Here is a 19,633-nt window from a genome sequence, read left to right on the forward strand (position 1 = left end):
CGGGATAAAGCTTGAGGGAAAAACATGTCAAATGGAAAGATGTGACAGATATCAGAGTGAGGTATTGGGACTTAAGAGGATAAAGAGTAGATTAATCAGGAAGGGACACAAATGTATACTCAAAATCAGAGAAAATTAGGTTTCATTTGATGAATGGTTTAATTCGTACTGGCTGTAAATCACTGGATGTTTGATCTCCACTGGAGCATGTTGAGTGACCAGGAGACTCCTGCTTAGTGAAAAGTGTCTCCTCCCAGTTGCTCTTCTGCAGTGGGATGGACGTCAAGCTACCTACTTCCTTTTGCCAGAATTCTCTCTGCCACCTACTTTGTCATGCCTGGATTTGTTATGCCTTGACTCTCATAGGTCTTTTGCATGCCACAGCCTTTGATTTCTGAAATAAGTGCTGTCACCTTAAGGTCTCATAACAACACAGGAAGGTTTGTAAGACTATCCCAGCAACAATTTAAAGCAATTCTAGGACACCAAAGATGCAGCAAGTTATGTTTATTGGTCATAAACATGGTTCTGATGGGACAAAAGAATGTAGCATTAAAAAACAGATTGGTGTACTCACGATTATTTCATGTGATTTGGCACACACAGGCTTCTGGTTCTGAAAACTTCAGCTCAGTGGGTTTTGGAGATTGTGGTGACCGTGAACCTAGCTGGAGGCTTTGGGGCCTGAAAGGACAAGCAATGATATTTCAGGACATCCTTATCCTTAGTTTCCACTGTTTACTGATTTCCTTACAGAGAATGAGCAGCCATCTACTCCTGCTGCCATGCTACATGAACAGAGAGAACACCCTCCACACCCAGGTTGCTTGTATCACATATGAAGGCATAAGTCACAAACAATGAAGAGACTGGAGCTAGGAAAAAAAAAAAAAAACATTCATGTGAGTTGTTGACTCAGACACCAAAGACTTTTTTTACAGAAAAAAACACATAAAGGGATTGAGTTACTTGGCAAAATATGACTCATGTATTTGGGAAGATGAGTGGGGTTTTTATTTTGGGTCTCCAGGGGGCAGCATTATAGGACCTGTATGCTGGATATTTCTGTGGGTTAGTAGGGAAGAAACCTGCCTATGAGGGGTTTTATGACATAAGTAGAGCCTTGGAGATGTCACAAAGCTGTGGTTGGGGGTGGCAACTCTGTTCCACATGAAGCACTAGTCTTCTGCGACTGAGGCCAGCCTGCACTACATAGCAAGACCTTGTCTCAGAATTAAAGCAAACAAGTTAATGTGCGCGCGCGCACACACACACACCACTCACCACACATACATTCATGAAATGCAGTTATTTTCATTTATCATATTGCTCACTTCAAGAATGTGTACACGCTCAACTCTATGGTTTTATTTCTGCATGTACGTGTGGTGTGCATGCATGCCTTTTCATGTGTGTGGGTACACACATGTGAGCACATGTATATATTGAAGCCCACGTGACACTGAGGGTCTCTCTTCATTGCTCTCCACTTTAGTCATCCAGAGTTCTAGGACACATGTCAGTATTATCACTAGCTTGCGAGATATGGTCTCTGCCTCACTTCCATGAGTTCTGGTAACCTCCACTCCAATCGTCACAGTGTACTACAATCACTAATCCATGATGACAGCTCCCCAGCTCTATTATTTTAACACAGTTTTATATTTCATAAAAGATAACATTCTTTTTTCAATAACTTTTTATTAGCACTTTTATAAGATATCTAATTTTATCCAAACTTATATCACAAATTGAAAATTAAAAGTTTCAAGTTCTTACCTTCTTACAAATGTCCAATAAAGACTTATAAAACTTTTTATCAACAGTTCGAAAAATTTGAAAATGCAGTACAAAGAGCCCACAAACTCCAACATACTTGTCTCTCTGGTCAATTTCAGAAGGCTCACCTTATAAAGGGACACCAGACAAACAGAACCAACCATAGATAAAGTGGGCTTTTAAGGACATGTAAACTTGATAAACACTCAAACGCAAAATTTACATTACCAAGTTTGGCTTCCACGTTTGCAAAAATTGAGCGAATGCTATGTGCAAATTCTTCCGCAAAAGTGCTGTTTTTCGACACAGATATTCCTCCATTGAGGGAGTCAAACTGCTGTTCAATACAGGCCTAGACAGGAAACATTTGGAGAGAAATTCAGTCTCTAGAGAACAAATGAGCAAACACCTAGGTAAGATGAAACACTCGGTACTCATTTTAACTACACTGGGTCTCATGCTCTTTAATATTTAAATCCTTTGACAAGGTATGTGTATGTAATGACAGTGAGCGCCATCACACAGCACTTAAACCCCAACTGAGGAGATCCGAGTGAAGCAGAAATGAACGGAAGGGATCACTGCTGATGTACTGCAAAGTGGTGGGGTTTCTGTTTATTTGAGAAAGTGTCTATGTAACCCTGGCTGTCCTAGAACCCATTATGTAGGCCAGGCTGGCCTCGAACTCAAGGATCTGTCTGCGTCTGCCTCCCAAACGGTGGGATTAACAGTGTGTTCCACCACACCCAGCAGAAAGCATTTTTAAAAATTTGCAGGTATAAGTGTTATGCTTACACATATGTCTCTGCACTACATGCATGAACTGCCTATGGAGGCCAGAAGAGGGTATCAGATACCCTGCAACTAGAGTTACTGATGGCTGTGAGCCACCACATGGGAGCTGGGAATCAAGCCCACGTCCTCTTCAAGGCAGTACTGCTGAGTCACCTCTCCAGCTGCTACATCGTTTTGTGAAGAGCACCTTAAGGAGCTTCTGTTCATTTAGTTATTACAATTCCTTTCTTAGCATTCTCCTCCCCGCCCCCTTTGGGGAGTGTCTCACTCTGTAGCCCAAGTTGTCCTCAGATTATGATAATCCTGCTTGAATTTCCCAAGTACTAGGAGATAATGGGCATGAGCCACAATACCCAGCTCCTAGCATACTCTGTGCAAAAATGTAGCCAGAGTTACAATACCCAGCTCCTAGCATACTCTGTGCAGAAATGTAGCCAGAGTTACAATACCCAGCTCCTAGCATACTCTGCAGAAATGTCCCCAAGAGGGAAAACAAAGCATCTAAGAAACTGATAAACCCACTTTAAAAACCAAGAGCTGGGTCCATCTGTTAAAACTGTAATAATATAGAACTAGACACACAACTCTGAAGCAGACAGAGTAGACACCACCCCTCGGCACTTCAAAGGTCCTTCTGGGAGGAAGACAACATGCTGCTTCTGTACTGTCCACATAGGGAGAACATAGAAGTGATGTTTCTAACTAATGTTAGCTGGTTTCAATTTAGAAGGCATGCATTTGTGCACATGTACTGAGTGTAGAGGAATTAACTAAGCTTTTATTTGGCTTTGCTAAGGGTTTTGATTTGTTCTTTGTAGATCTGGGGATTAAATCCAGGACCCTGAGCATACCAAAGTGAACGCCCCACCACTCAACTGCATCTCCAGCCCTTCAAATTTATTTTAATCTTAAAAAAAAAAAAACAATCTAGAAGCTAGTAACAAACATAATGCAAATAATTAAGTCTTAGGTTTTTGTCTTTGTTTTTGAAATGGGATATCATTATGTATCTCAAGATGACCTAGAATTCACTTTGCACACCAGGCTAGCCTTGAAGTCTTGAACAGTTTCCTGTGTGCTGGAACTATAGAAGTGTATCACCATGCCAGATTCAATTTTATATTTTTGCATAGTTTAAATTTTAAAACCCTCATTATAAGTAACTTTTTATTTTGTTTACTATTAGACACTGAGTTATACTTTAATATACTAATAATTAATTTTTTTTAAGACAAACCACTTTCTAAAGAAAAGAAATGTCAGTAGTCAGGCAGTGGTGGCACACTCCTTTAATCCCAGCACTCAGGAGGCAGAGGCAGGTGGATCTCTGTCAAGGCCAGCCTGGTCTACAGTGTGAGTTCCAGGCAGCCAGGGCTGTTACACAGAGAAACCCTGTCTCAAAAAAAAAAAAAAAAAAAAAAAGAAAAGAAAAGTAAAGAAATTCAAAGTATTCTACAAAAGTGTCCCCCCGTAATTTGGAGCTGCACCAATCTCTACTTACCTGAAATATCATTCCATCAAGTAACTGCCCTTCCAACTTCAGCAAGAACTTTTCAAATGGCTTTAATTTTTCTTCCTGAATCCCAAATTTCGAAGGGTTGTGATGGACAGACTTCAGTAACCTTCTAGATTTAAAGAAAGAGCTTAAATCTATCTAATAAATTCTTAAAAGCTAAAAATATTCCAGGAAATAAAATTTTGTATTTACTATTCCTTCCTCGGCTCTCCACATTGGAAAACATGGATGGAGCAATGTTAATGAAATTCTTACGCTTTTTATTGCCTTTATTCAGCTGCCTATTGCTCTGCACTAACCAAATATTCAATGACAACTTGTAAACTGAATAAAAATTTAAGAGTGTTCCAGCGTATGTAATCAAATAAATGAAAAGCAAGGCAGAAACTTTCACTTGCACAGAACCCCAAGGGGAACCAGTAAGCTTCTGCAGCACTGAGCATGCTCACACACATCTCTCTCACAAAAGCCCATCTAACAGCAGGGCTGACTGCCTTCATGAAACTACTGGACACCACAGGGCTGGAGAAACAGTTCAGTGACTCAAGAGCTGAGCCCTGCAGAGGAAACCTGAGCCCAGTTCCCAGCGCTCCCATCAGGTGGCTCACAACATGGGACTGTGGCTCCAGGGAATCCAGCTCCCTCTTCTGGCCTCCCTAGGCATTGACCCATGTGCGGGAACACATGGAGACAGGCAGACATAAACACATACACACAAAAAAAATAAATATTGGACATGAATTTCTTTCCATTAGAGTTGCTAGGTCTTGTTAAGAATCTGAATAATTTGTAACTGTTTAGTTTTACCAAACTAACACATCAACTGTACAAAGTAAGTATTTTAGGTGGCGTACCTTTTGTACATGGTCCAATGGTCTTTCAGTGTGACATGATTGTCAACAATTTCATCCAGGGTAAGTAAAACTGTTAGCAGTTCTCCCAAGTGCTCATACATAGTCTGTCAAAAAACCTTTAATGATTATCATTTAGTCACTCGTTAGAAGTCTCATGTGAACTTTTAAAGAAAAACACATGTGGGCTCATTATTAAATTGGTGAAAGGAGGGACCAACTGGCTTATTAACTACAGTTCTGAGTTCAAATGGTACTAGCCTAAATACAATATATTTTACCTAATATTTCTTCCTTAATTGTGATGCTGCAGATTTGTTCACTGGCAACAGAAAATCTGCACGGAACACTACCGGGAAAAACTACAAGAGGCAGTGCAGAGTAAGAGATGCCTTGACAACCGCATGGACGGAGGGAACACAAGAACAGGGGTGGAGATGTGTTACACTTCTTAATTATACAAATTCCAAAATAAAGTAGAAAAATTAACTTTTACCTGAAAATGAACTCCAGTTGTCTCTATAATTTTGGGTCCTATCCTATAATAAAACAATACCAAAGTTTAAAAAAAAAAAAACAAAAAACACCTTTATGGTTACAGTTCATTCTAAATTCAAGAAACCAATACAGAAGCAGAAACTCTGACTTGTCTGGGCTACCCCTGCTATGTGGCACTCACAGGTAAAGACCTGACAACTGACCAATGACCTGAGTTTCTTAACCCTAAAGGATGAGCCTTGGCATAGAAGTAGAGGAAGCACACTGATGAATTATGAGTCTCTCAGTTAGCAACTATAATCTGTTCACTCTACCAAAACTGGCACCTGGAGAGTCCTAAGAACAAACCAAACTCCTTCAGTTCTCACTCCTGCTAAGAAGCAATGAACCACACCCTCTAGGGTTACACCACTTACTTCCTTCTGAACTTAATCAATATAGTTCTTACATATCAAACTACATATGAAGTATTCCAGAATACAGGACGCACATCTAAAGTTGAACAAAATCTTTAAATATTATCTTTCTATAGCAGGAACGAGGAAGAGTCCCCAGGATTCCACCTCAGGTAGTGCGGGGGGGAGTGTGGAGATCTGGGACTACCATCCTTTGCACTGAGTGGGGGAGGGGACTGCCACTCCTTTGCTCCTGGTATAAAGATCGCTTTGGTGAAGAGCCAGAATACATAAAGACAGCAAACTGACCAGAAGTCCCCGAGAGTGAGGTGATAAATGTCCTCTACCCCCTCACAGCGTGGTACAGCAGGAACAACAAATGGACTGCTGACCACAAGGAACAGTACCAAAGCTGCTGTGAGATCATGGTAATGCCACCTCTGGGTCTTGGCTCTCATTAAAGTATGAGTCACATCCCTCAACAGCAGTACAATAGATGTAGAAAAAAATACAAAGAACTGACCAAAGGTTAGATGTAATTTATGGTGATAAGAACAGCAAGGGCACTATGGAAATTTGATCAGTTCTTAATTTAGGGTCGATCTGGAAGATCATTAGAATTTTAAGTACTTTTTCAGTGTAGACTGCCTACACTCGCTCCATCCCCAAGACTCTGTAGTTTAAGAAAAGTCATATGACCACTAAATGTACGCAGGAAAAAAAAAATAAAACCCTCTGTGTGAACTAATTCTGTATCAGTTTTTTTCTATCGTGAAATATCTTTAAAATTTTTTGTTCAACATTCTCATGCTGACAGAAATCAAGTTCGTAACTTGGTGAAAACTGCAGCTCATTAGTCTATAAACACACACACACACACACACACACACACACACACACACACACACACACACACGTCCAGCAGTACCTAAATATCCTAAGTGTACATACTGAGTAAATAAATGAATACAAAGCTATTTCAAATAATTACTTTTCTAAGAAGTACTCCCTCTACTTCATGAAAGTCAAACAATGCTAAAGTGCATTACTTGTTGCTGATGTAGAGGGCAGCCAGCTGGTGGATAACATTCACCAGCACTTCATAGCACCTCGTGACAAAACAGGACAGCTCCTGAAAGGACAAGGAGAGTATACATCACAGGGTTGCTTCAGGAACGTCACGACATTTGGGCTGAACGTTCTAACACAACCCCAACAGTTTCGGGTCGAATCCCCAGATACCCAGCAGCCAGACAGAGGAAGCCCTCAAGCAACACTTCCCTCAGCTCCTGCACAGCTGGTCATCCCTGTCTCTGCTGCCCCTGCTTCACTCTCGCAGTCTGAGTCTCTGTTTCAGTTACTCGCAGCTCCGAGATGAAGGGGACAGCCCACCCCTGCCCTGTAAATGAATGACAATGGCTTCCAGAAGTGTGACCAAGACAGAGCAAGGTCCACTAGTCACTAGGTCACTTCATGTGTTACCTTTGGTCACAAATATGTACCTTGGCACACACCAAGTGCAATATCACTTACCCCAAAGATATTAATTCACTCTGCTGGGCCCAGACCTCACCCACTCTAAACTATAAGTCCTGAGCAAGAGTTTTCATTGCTTTTATGTGCTGGTTTCCTCCGTCACCAAGAGTAGCTTGGCAGCGCGCGCACGCGCGCGCGTGCACACATACACACACACAAGCACGCACACACAGCCACTGAACACCTCAGATGAACTCTGGGACAGTAAACAGCTTTTACTGACACATAAACAGAATTTGAAGTCTTTCAAAGTAAAAATAATGTTTTTTTTTTTTTAAAAAAAAAAAACAGCTTTTTGCTACATAGGCCAGACTAGCCTTCAACTCATAATCCCAGCTCAGCCTTCTCAGTGCTTGGAGTCCTAGGATACAGGCATTATCAATGTGCTAAGTAATAGATTTTAATTTCAAACAGCTCATTTTACATGTTATTAAACTTCTGAAGGTTAAATGATAGCAGGAGAATAAAAAATACAAAGCACAGCAAAATAAGTTCGGATTCTGTAAGACAGAAATAGATGGAGTCAATTAAAAGACTGTCAGATGGTATAAAAAAACAAAACAAAACTGGAATCCATCCATTTGCTGTTTTCCCTCCAATACTGAGAAGCACTGCTAGCTCACTTGGATGTTTCAGACACTAGAGCGCTCCCGGACAATCAGTATGCTGGAGCGCAGCTAACAAGGCTCCTGCTGAGTGTGTGAGCACCTATGCACAGGTATCCACACAGAGGCACTGGATCCCGAGTGAAGTTACATGTAGCTGTGAGCCCCGATACTCAACTAGGGTTCTCTGGAAACAGTACATGCTGTTAACCAGTGAACCAAAATGAGCTCTCCAGCACACATTTTTTTTTTAATCTTACTTTTTTTGTTTATGGTCTTGTCTACATGTGTGTCTATGCCAAAAGAGGGTAAAGGGTCCCTCCAAACCAGAGTTATAGACAGCTGTAAGCTACCATGTGAGCAGGTGCTGGGACCTGGGAATCAAACCTCAGAATTGCAGGGAAGAGCAGCTGATGTGGGAGTGATTTCTTTCTATCTGTTGCTTTCATTGGTTAATTAATAAAGAAACTGCCTAGGCCCATTTGATAGGCCAACCCTTAGGTGGGTGGAGTAAACAGAACAGAATGCTGGGAGAAAGAAAGCTGAGTCAGTGAGTCGCCATGATTCTCCCACTCCAGACAGACGCAAGTTAAGATCTTCTCTGGTAAGCCACCTCATGGGCTACACACATTATTAGAAATGGGCTAGTCCAGGTGCGAGAGTTAGCTGAGAAAAGGCTAGATATAATGGGCCAAGCGGTGTTTATTTTTTTTCAGGTTTTTTTTTAATTTTTTTTATTTTTATTTTTTTTATTTTTTAATTTATTTATTTATTAAAGATTTCTGTCTCTTCCCCGTCACTGCCTCCCATTTCCCTCCCCCTCCCCCAATTAAGTCCCCCCCACCCAGCCCGAAAAGCAATCAGGGTTTCCTGTCCTGTGGGAAGTCCAAGGAACCCCCGGATGCTCAACTTACTAGACCAAGCGGTGTTTAAAAGAATACAGTTTCCGTGTAATTATTTCAGGTAAAGCTAGCCAGGTGGTGGGACACAGCCTGCCGCTCATATTTCAACAAGCAGCCAGTGCTCTTCATGGCTGAGCCATCACTCCAGCACCCCCCCCCCCAAAATTTTTAAAGTTAAAAACAATATTATTCACAAATGAAACTATACAAATCAAATTATACAAATTATATAATCTATCAAAACAATTTTAAACAATTGTTCACATCTCTTGATACCTTATTCTCCAAAATTCCCTTAGAAACAGTTCAGGAGTCACAATGGCCTACACTATAACTACACTAACTGCTTTACTCTCTGAGTGCACAAGTCCTCGGCATTGAATGTTTCACAACTTTTCAATCATGTGCAATTTTTATGCAAAATTACAAAGAGAAGACTCAGCAAGACATAATGAGGCACACCTTTAATCTCAGAATGTGAAGTGCCTGAGGCAGTGACCCTCTTATAAGTCTGAGGCCAGCGTAGTCTAGACAGTAAGCTCCAGAAGAGTCAAGGCTACCTAGTAAGACCCTATCTTGAATAAATAAATAAATGGCTCAAGAGAAAGTAAAAAAAAATCAGCTACCTTAAAAAAAATAGTTACCTGTAAGAATGAAACGAATCTCCCCATTTGAATTTGGCAGTCACCTTCCACCATACTGGAATCTGTAGCTTTAAAAAGCAGCATGAATTTTATTTCTATTTTTATTTAAATCCAGCAACAAAGACAAACAATTCTTTCACTAGTGCCCAGTACCGAAACACTGGACTTTTAACACTGAAGAGAAAAATGGCAAAGTCATAAACTATATACAACATCCAGCAGCCACGCCTGACTGCCACGCGAACCCCCACACTGGTCCCATCACAGGACCGTGCTGACACAACACATGCCGGCTCTAGAGGGTCTGCTGCCATACTCCACTTCTCACTTGTTAACCCATCCATGCACCAACGAGACAACTCAATGTCAGGGCTGGAGGGCGGCTCAGCAGCTCAAAACACTTGCTGCTCCTCCAGAGGACCACAGTTTACATTTCCAGCACCCACAAAGAGAGGCCCCTATGGGCACCCACATACACAAAATATATCTTTAAAAATTTCTGAATGTTTGTTTTTTCTAATCTGTTAGCTTTTGGCTCACTTCAGTTTCATAAAAGGCAGCAACAAATGCAATTCTAAAATTTGAACTTACCTCCTTCACCATAAAACAAAAGGCCATTGTAAAACTTAGTTTCCGCCTGTTTAAAAGAAAATCAAAATAATTTAAAAGGTTGCTTTCAAATCCTAAACTTTCTTAACTCTCTAATGACATATGACATGGCTTACACATAAATCTCAGAATCTGCTCTCAGATGATCAACTTCTCTTTACAGGGACGAAGATAACCACTGACACCCAAGCTGAGCTTGGTCCTCTAGCCTGTACTCCATCATCTGCCCACCCTCAAGACCACTCATCTCCCCACCGGTTCAGTTGCACTCACAGAACATAAAGAAAGGGAGGGAAAATAACAGAAGTTCACCAATGTCTACAATGGCTCCAAATCCAAATCCATATAAAAAGTTTAAACTTAAAAGGAAAAACAACAACAAAAAGCTGGAAGTGGTGGCGCACACTCAGGAAGCAGAGGCAGGGGGGATCTCAGTGAGTTCCAGGCCAAGGTCTACAGAGCGAGTTCCAGGACAGCCAGGGATGTTACACAGAGAAACCCTGTCTTGGGGAGTGGAAGGTAGGGAGGGGGTGTACCTCTGGACAGCCAGCACACACACCACATATACTACTCTGGAGGCAGGCAGGCCTAGATTCACACTGCTACTTTTAGCAATACCCACTGTAAGCCCCAATTTCTCACCTGTTCCTCACCTGCTGAGTCCTCACCCTACACATAACACAGTAACCACTCAATGAGTGCCAGATTATTCTAAGTCCTTCAGGACTGCTATTATTGTAAGTGGGTCAGTATTTATTGCACACTGCTTTTAATTGATCTTAAAGAAGAGAAACAATTACCTCATACTTTAATTTCTTGATTTCACAACAAAGTGCAGCATACACAGTGATGACTTTGTTTAGGACCTGGTTTCAAAAATAAAGACAGAAAAAGTGAGTGGTAAGCACCAAGAGCGTTCTCTGAATGCTCTTTAGGTTAGGACAATTACCTTGTTCTCAGTCTTTATGAGCTCCAAGAGGGAGGACTGCTCATAGGGCAGAAGCTACGGAAACAAAGGGAAAGAACATCTTTTAATTTGAAGGGAAGAAAAAAAACACTGAAATTTTAAATATATAAAATGAGATTAAATGGATTACAGTTAAACTTGTGTTAGACCCTATAGTCAGTCAGCATTAGCATCAACTCAACTACTATGTTTAAGATAATTTTAACAAAGGACGAAAGGTACAATCACTCGAGAAACAGCCTGCACACAACACGAGGCACCCAAACAGCTCCAGCTGTGCCCAACAGAAAGTGGCTGAAAGTGGGAGGACACTAAGAAAAGACTAACAGTGAGCTCTGTCCTTTCAGAAACTGTTATGCAAGCATACACTTAGTAAGATGTCGTAACTAAACGGGCCAAATTTAAGTCATTACATCTGATGCAGCTTCATTTCCTTCTGGCTCTAAAGCTTTCCTGATTAGTAACTAAAACGAGTTTTCTATTAAGTGAAAACTGGACCTTTCTTTGAGTTACATACTAACAATAAAGTACATACGTAAATTAAAAATAACTTCTCTCATTTAGTTTGCAATTTCTATTTATAAGGATCTTATCAGAATCTATAACCCTTGCAGAGCAGGAACATAAAATAATTTCCCAATAAAGGGACTAAAGAAAGGTCCCAGGGTAAGCTGGGAGAAAAAGGGCTGTACTGTACAAGAGGATAAATGTATAAAGAGATTTTAAAGTTTCTGTTGTCCGAAGACTAAAGCTGAGACAATTTCATTGTTTCACAAAGCCATGAGGCTTCATTTCACATCCATTAAGATAGGGTTGATTTTAAAAGACAAACAATAACAAACTTTGGCAACAATGTAGAGAAACTGAAACCCCCATATATTACTGATAGGGACGAAAAACAGTGTGGCCACAGGAAAAAGATGAGAAGGGGGTCAGCAAAATGGCTCAACAGGTAAAGGCACTTGTTACCAAGCCGGGTGATCTAAGTTTGGTGCCCAGAAGACATATGGAAGAAAAGAATTGGCTCCTACAAGTTGTACTCTTTCCACACACACCATGGCACAGCACATGCACACAAACACACACAAATATGTGTACAGTAAAATCCTCAGAAAACTAAGCATAGCTACCAAACGACTCAGTAATTCTGCTTCTAGTATAATGCATGACATGAAAACATGTGTACATAAAACCCCAGGACACATAATTAGCATTAGTTCCAACAGCCAAAACTGGAAAACCTAAATGTCTATCCCTAAAGAATGGACAGCTCGGGCTGGAGAGATGGCTCAGAGGTTAAGAGCACTGGCTGCTCTTTGGAAGGACCCGCGTTCAGTTCCCAGCACTCACATGGCAGCTCACAACTCTCTGTAATTCCAACTGCCAAGGATCCAGCACCCTCACTCAGATACACATGAAGACACAACACAATGCACACAAAATAAGTAATTGTTTTTAAAAAGGCATTCCCACATTAAGATCCCCGATTTCATTCCTTTTGAGAAATGACAGCAATGTTTTCTATCTTCATTCGAATATGTGGTGGATGAGCTCTGTGCTCAGGAAAACTCAGTGAGAAATCCTTAAAAATCTGTATATTTTAAAAAAAATCTGTATATTTGACTATGTGTAAAATAGCTACAATGAAAGAAACAAAGCCAGTGTGTCCATCTAGCTCTTTGTTGAAGATCAAAACAATGACTAGGTGGAATAATTGGACTTTGTGTTATGATACTGTAAGATTGTCATTCTTTCAGAAATATATATATATATATATATATATATATTAATGAAATTAATTCAGACCTTTAATGCTATAGGATCAAGATTGAAATCCCAAACATCTCCAATCAAATCATCCAGTGCGTCCTCAATTCTTCTCAACTGAGATGTATACTCCTCAAGGAATTTCCCATAGTTCTTAAGCTGGACTTCAGCATGAATTTCTAAATTGTAAAACAGAAAGTTACAATTACAACTACTGAATGGCAGAACACTAGCTTCAAATGATCTCAGTAAAGCAGCAAAACACGGTCAATGACTACCTTGGAGTGCCTCACTTCATGGAAATAGGCTCCAAAGTTAAAGAGTCATTCGGCTTTGAATTTTCTCCAAATATGTCAAAGTACTCAAAACCTGCAGTCCTTACCCTAGGATCTGGGGCTACCAACCAGCCCGAGTCATGCCTCAGACAACCCAGGGTCCAGAAGCTATCCTATGTTATTTTGGTCACACACAACTCTGCTGCAAAGCTTATCAGCTACCTGACGGGAAGCAGGTACAAAATTCTGTGTTGTAATAGAGCAAACTGCAAAAAGGTTGGTTAATTTTATACATAGTAAAATGTTTAAGAATACAATCAAATCTATTTTACATGTAGGTTTTAGACCTGCTACACTGTATTATTATTTCTCTAATTCCCAACTTACCAAAATGCTTTACTTGTTCAATTTTTTAGTTATTATAATCAACATGTATAAGCCAGATAAAACATACTGGCTGAGGTAGGGGCTGGAGAGATGGCCTAGCCACTGAGAGCACTGGCTGCTCTTATTACTGGGGTTCAGAGGACTGCGGTTCAGTTCCCAGCACCCATGTGTCGATTCTGTAACTCTAGACCCAGGAGATCCAATATCAGCTTCTGGCCTCTGCAGGTATTGCACACACATAATAAAACATAACAAAAAAACAGCTGGGACCCACAAAATTTATATATTAGTACATGACCTTAAGCTTAGAGCCACTGAAATAAGTTGGATTTTTCAGAAGCCTACTCACCAAAATTAATAAACATTCCATCTTATACCTAAGAATTGATTACTGATTCCAAAAATTCAACTTAAATTCAGTTCTTTAATCAAGGACTTAAAAAAAGGTTTTTTTTTTTCCCTTCAAATTTGAAATGTGGAGCCATTATGAAATAAAGTCCTGACTCACACTGTGAGGAAATAAAGACACCTTTCTTCTATTTTGCTACTGAGGCCCTGAATCAGGGGCATCAATTCAGTTCACTAAGACTGCTGTCTCAATATAGCACTCAGTTAATTTTGGAAAACAATTAGTCTAGATATGAATCAAAGTCCAAAAACTAATGGAAACCAGGCAAAGAGAAATCTCTTACCTACAGCTAACAATCCTGTGTTAATGTCTTACTCTATTGTATGGGAAATGGCCAAAGTATCACTTGACCAGCAAATGGGTTCTTAAAGACCGCACTAGAAAAACACGCTCTTAGATCAGCTGGTGAGACCAAGGTTAGAAACACCTGAAAACCTGCAGAAGCATTTTAAGCTCTTTGCTGATAAGATATCTAACAGCTCTGAGCTCATAAAAGTTAAAGTGCACACCACACTTCCCTCCCAACGAACTGCATTTCTTGGTTTATTTTTCTTATTCCTTTTCAACTTAGGATAGAGCGTTAAGGGCTTTATCACAGCGCATCCACACACACGTGTACACACAGGTGTGCTTACCTTGTGTCCTCACTCAAGCTCTCTCTCCCCTCCTTTCCCCAGTCCTGTTTTCCCCAACCCTCTAGGGTCTAAAACAATGCTCACATGGTATTATGATTAACCAGCTGATCATTCTACTTCAAGCCCTATATACCTTCATTCCAACTTCGGTCAGATGCAAAACAAAAAAGAACACCTGACAAGGTACAGTTCACTTTAAAACCGAAAATACAAAACCCAAAAGTGGTTATTATCCTTTCGCCCAGATCTTTATGCCGCATACAATTAAGAAATGTTTACTGAAATACTGCACGGAACAGGACCCGGATGTAAAGGCAACTAAAACCTCAGTATATATAAATCTGTACATGCTAAATCTCTAAAATAATCCGCAATTCAGCTGTAATTTTTTTTGAAATGGCATTCCTACTTTGGGGAAAGATACACATTTTAAAAATTCTCAAACAACTACCCCAATTTCTCTTCTATGACTCAGAAGATAAGAAACAAATCAATCACAAGAGTTTCTCATATAATTATTAGGTTGGCTTGTACATTTCACTGACACAAACTGCGAGGCTTTTAGGGTTGTACCTCTGATTTTAAAAATAAAACCGGACGACTCGATTTCATTAAGCAACTGCGAAGCAGATCTTGTAAAAATAATTAAAATAAATTAAATTTTAAAAGAAAATTCAGCTGCAATGACAATTATAGAATGTTTTTTTTTTAACCATATAAAATCAATAAAAGGCCTAGGATTGATGAGATGACATTCCCGTGTTGACTGATGTTTTTGTTTTGGCTTTTTTTTTTTTTTTAATGCCAGGAAGAGTTATTTTTCCGCTATCTTCCATGGTTCTAGGAACGCGAACCCAAACTTCAATAAAGTTGATTTGAGAAGTAAAAAAAAAGAAAACAGGAAACCGAAATGGGAACCCAGACTCTTCTAAAACTGAAGGCTCAGAGCATCTGGCGCCAGCCCTGGGATGGGATGGGCATCCCGGGGAGGCTGGCCTGTCGTGGCGGGCCCCCAGGGAGCGAGCGCCGCTGGCCGGTCCCCCGCCTCCGCGAGGGACACCGGGCACCCGAGCGGCTCGACGCGACCCCGGCAGTCACGCAGCGCCGCGTCCCACCCCAGGGGACAGTCCCCAGCGGGCGGCCGCGCCTCCCCGCGCCGTCCGAAGTCCCTCGGCCGCGCCACCCGGCCGGCCTCGCCCGACACCCGGAGACTCACTCTGAGAGCCGTCGTCCACGCGGTCGAACTCCCAGTCCGGCGACAGAGTGTCCACGGCCATCGCCGCGGCGGCGCCTCCCACAGACACAGCACCTAGCTGCCACCGCCGCGACACGGGCCTCACCCCAGCTGCTGTCACGGCACGTGACTTCCGGGACCCGGCCCCGGCCCCGCCCCCGCGCGCCACAGCCAGTGGACGCTCGGCCCTACGGACCGCGGGGGCCTCTGGGAAAGCGAGTCCGTCCGCCTGCGCCCAGCGGGGCCGCTATTAGTGACGATGGCTGTTGGCATCCTGCACCCTTTCCCTGTCCTCGCTGCCGTTTGCATCTGTTCTCAAGCCACATTCAGTTTCTCCTATGCTGCGTCCAGGCTGTTTAAACACCTGAGGGAGCTACTCTATCAGTCTAACGGGGAAAGAGCGGAAATAACGGGGTGGGGACCAACGCAAAGACAGGGTCCTTCACCAGGACACTGCCCTGGCCCTCCGACCAAGATGCTTGCCCCACCAGCTCTTTTCTGACTTTACCCTCGCAGTTCCCACCCCGTGCATGTCCTGCCCCATTTGTTTTTGTTTGTTTTGTTTTTTGACAAAAGACCTCTGTGTATAGAAGAGTAGTGACTTTAAGAAGGCTATCAAACAACCTCACTACTGGATTTGCTTTACACCGATTACTGCTCTTCCTCCCTTGTTTGGAAGACAGTGGGATTGGAATTTGTTACCCAGAGTTCTACATTTACCCTAAAATTTACACAAAAAGCTTCCTATCAGCCCGGTTTTTAAGAAGTGCTAATACGAAACAGTCTAAAGAGCCATCAAAAAGTAAAACTTAATCATTCATACTCTGAATTCCTAGAGAGCTATGTAATGAAATAGGTCTCAAATGGCGTGAAAAATAAAAGGACAGGAGGCAATTTTAGAACATCACATATTTGCCGTTAAATTACAATCTATGTAAACATGCCCATGTGGTTGCAAATACATAGGAGAATTCAAATCTCGTTAAGACAATGGTTTACTTGGGAATGAGTAGATGCTGATATATACAAAGTGGCTCTTATATTTTTCTTGTCTATTAGCTGACTCTTTTGCAAGTATAGTTTTTAAGTTATTTGCATCATAGAGTACCAAAAAATCAATAAAGAATATTCTCTTGAAAAGCATGTTCTGAGATGTTGAGGTTTGGACATGGTTTTGAGACAAGATCCCAATACCATAGCTGAGTGGCCCTGTTGCTACTGGGTCTGCAGCAGGGTGTTAGACCGAAACCTCCGAAGATCTGAGCCAAAAAATGACCATCTTCTTTGTAAGATACCGATCTCAAGAACGTGTTACAGTGACACCTGTCACACCCGAGAGGACTTCCTGCGCCTCTGCCTTCAGGATGTCCCGTTGGAATGTTTGGTGTCTTTCTGTAGCGTGCAGGGTTCTGGCAGCCTTGTTTAGCTTCCCTGTTGGCAGCTTCTGACTCAAATCATCACAAAACTAAATCCAGCCTACGGGAGAAAAAGAGCACGCTTAACGAATAACTCGAACAAAAGTCACGGAATCAAGTCTTGCCAGTAGTGATTGCCTTTCTTGGTACTGGCGCACACCTTCCAGCCTGTCTTGGAAACAGGAAGAACGGGAGGGGTGGACAGATTGGCTGAGTGTAGGTCACGTGCTCTGCGGATGCAGAGAGCAAAGGAAAAAGCAACACTGCAGGAATCGTTTGGCCTGGGAGTGGAAGAGACTAGCCTATATGGAAACCAGTGGGTATTATTAGCACAAGGAGAGGGTGTATATGGCCGGGGGAGAGCTATGATAGTGATTTTACCACTGAGCCACTTGGTCTTAGCAGCCAAGCATCTCACGGTGACTATGGTGTAGGTATTGGAGTTAGCAATTAACTATTACAGCAGGACGGCTTTTTTAAAATACCATTATTTCAGCTGGAGAGATGTCTCAGCAATTAAGAGCACTTGCTGCTCTTCCAGTGGTCCTGACTTCAATTCCCAGCAATCACATGGTGACTCACAACCGTCCTATAATGAGATATGGTGCCATCTTCTGGCCTACCGCCATACATGCAGACAGAACACTGTACACATAATAAATAAAATCTTTGTAAGAAGATTGTTTTTAAAAAAAGACTATTTTGTAATAATTTTATTATTTAGATGCTTACATTTAGAATTTTAGATAAAAGAACTTCTAGGACTTTACTAACGCAGATAACATTTATTTTGTGCTTATTGCTGTTGTTATTGTTAAGCCCAGGGAACTCAGACTAACCTTGAACTCTTTGACGCTGGCCTTGAATTCCAAATCTTCCTGCCTCCACTTGCTAAGTGGTGGGATTACAAGCATGTGACACTATGCCTGACTTTGCAAGGAATTTTTTTTTAAAAAATCAATGATTTTTTTCTAACAAACCCAAACAGAAACAGAAATCTGGAAAAGAGTTGAAGAATGGGCAACCAGGGCTTGTTGATCTATAGAAAGAAAAGGACCTAAAAAAATAAAAAAATAAAGAAAAGGGTCTGGCAGAAATATGTTTGGAGGAAAGTCACGAGTCTAAGAACACATATATCACCAAAGTTTGATAAGGTCTTTAAATATACTATAATTTCATGCTATATCAACTAGACATTTCCACAGGAACTTTACGTGGGCATCTGATCAACGTCATTGAACCCACAACGGAATTCTGGGTATTCCACTCCCAGACCTGCTTCCCACCCTGTGTGAGATCCACGGCTTACTTAGTTAATAGCTGTGTGACTCAGCCAGCAGTCTGGGTACAACCACAAGGCTTTCTGTTTCTCATCTTTCTAGAAATCAGTGAAAGGTTAAAGGAATCTTATTTTTTCAAATGAGATGCAAACATCGCCAGGATCAAAATGGAGTCTCATGCGGGTAAAGATGGCCCAGGAGGTACAGGTGCTTGTCACCACACCTGAGTTCAACTGCTGGGACCCGCGCAGTGAAAGGAGAAGACAACTGACTTCTGATGTTTGTCCATGGACCTCCACATGCCCGCCCTGTGTTGTACATAGATAAGTAAAACGTTAAAATAAAATGAGGTCTCTTGTCAACCCTACAAAAAAAAAAAAAGCAAAATGAATGAAGCCAGGAGGTTGTGCAGAAAGGGTCCTGTACCCATGACTGCCTAATAATCATCATCACAAAATATTCCGTCATATCTCAATGTTTGCAAGGAGGGCTAGGCAACCTTCAGGAGAAGAATCTCGAAAGAACCTGATGGGTGACTGTCCAATCATGAGCTGATACGGCCCCCTGTTATAATCACTGTGGCCAACAAAAATGGTTTCACAAACTGATGTAACCCTCTTCCATTAAAATCTCCCTTTTTCCTCTGCCTCTTGAACATGCCAGGAGTTTACTGACTGTTTCCCATATAGCTATTCCTTATTTTTTCTCTTCGAAAAATCTCTCATTTTGGTTTTAGTTTGGCTTGACGAAATAGTTGTTATCCTTGGGTTGTGGGATTATTATTATTATTGACTTGTTTTTATGTCTTTATTCATTTCATTATTTTGTATTATTCAACAGCAAATAACAGAGAAAGATTTCCATCACCTTCTCAGCTTCATTGACCTATGGCTGGCTGGCTGGCTGCAGTCTCTCCCTGCCTCTCCCTTCTGCAAACCTCCCCCCAGCTTCAGTGAAAGCACTGTTGTAGTGATTGGCTTAAAATGTACTCAGAGACATCTCTTCCAGGAACTGCTCTGGAGGCTGCCAGGAATGACCAAAAACCATCCTCTGTTCAAAGAGTGCAGACAGTCTTGCTTTTAAATTTTAAATAATAATAAGGTATCAGGTCTGTTTGTAATGTATCTTTTAAGA

General features: G+C 41.4%; 1 protein-coding gene across 4 annotated transcripts; it reads right to left on the bottom strand.

Moving 5' to 3' along the window:
- Window positions 1-374: 374 nt before the first annotated feature.
- On the bottom strand, window positions 375-15,909 carry LOC121444523 (WASH complex subunit 4-like). Of its 4 annotated transcripts, none has more exons than XM_041646346.1 (12): window positions 15,787-15,909; window positions 12,904-13,043; window positions 11,080-11,133; window positions 10,931-10,996; window positions 10,113-10,158; window positions 9,522-9,589; window positions 6,884-6,966; window positions 5,438-5,480; window positions 4,945-5,048; window positions 4,076-4,196; window positions 2,008-2,131; window positions 375-875 (listed from the first exon to the last, which is right to left on the bottom strand). In XM_041646346.1, exons 1-12 carry the CDS (start codon window positions 15,845-15,847, stop codon window positions 772-774), a joined length of 1,014 nt encoding a protein of 337 aa, XP_041502280.1. In that variant the 5' UTR covers window positions 15,848-15,909; the 3' UTR covers window positions 375-771. The 4 variants fall into 4 exon arrangements, with proteins under 4 accessions (XP_041502280.1, XP_041502281.1, XP_041502278.1 ...); XM_041646347.1 differs by having other exon boundaries at window positions 375-684; window positions 4,076-4,199; XM_041646344.1 differs by having other exon boundaries at window positions 4,076-4,199.
- Between the last annotated feature and the right edge of the window lie 3,724 nt (window positions 15,910-19,633).

Source organism: Microtus oregoni, unplaced genomic scaffold, assembly GCF_018167655.1.
Source record: "Microtus oregoni isolate MIOR12 unplaced genomic scaffold, Mior012 000129F_ref0000347, whole genome shotgun sequence".
In the NCBI taxonomy this organism is placed as follows: Eukaryota; Metazoa; Chordata; class Mammalia; order Rodentia; family Cricetidae; genus Microtus; species Microtus oregoni.

Bases quoted from the DNA above. Each gene is read 5' to 3' on its own strand.
- LOC121444523 (XM_041646344.1), bottom strand. From the start codon at position 15,847: ATGGCCGTGGACACTCTGTCGCCGGACTGGGAGTTCGACCGCGTGGAC. The intron at 5,481-6,883 runs GTAATGCACTTT...GTTTTATTATAG, and splicing joins GCCCTCTACATCAGCAACAA to GATAGGACCCAAAATTATAG. The intron at 2,132-4,075 runs GTAAGTAGAGAT...TTTCCTGTCTAG, and splicing joins TTGATGGAATGATATTTCAG to GCCTGTATTGAACAGCAGTT.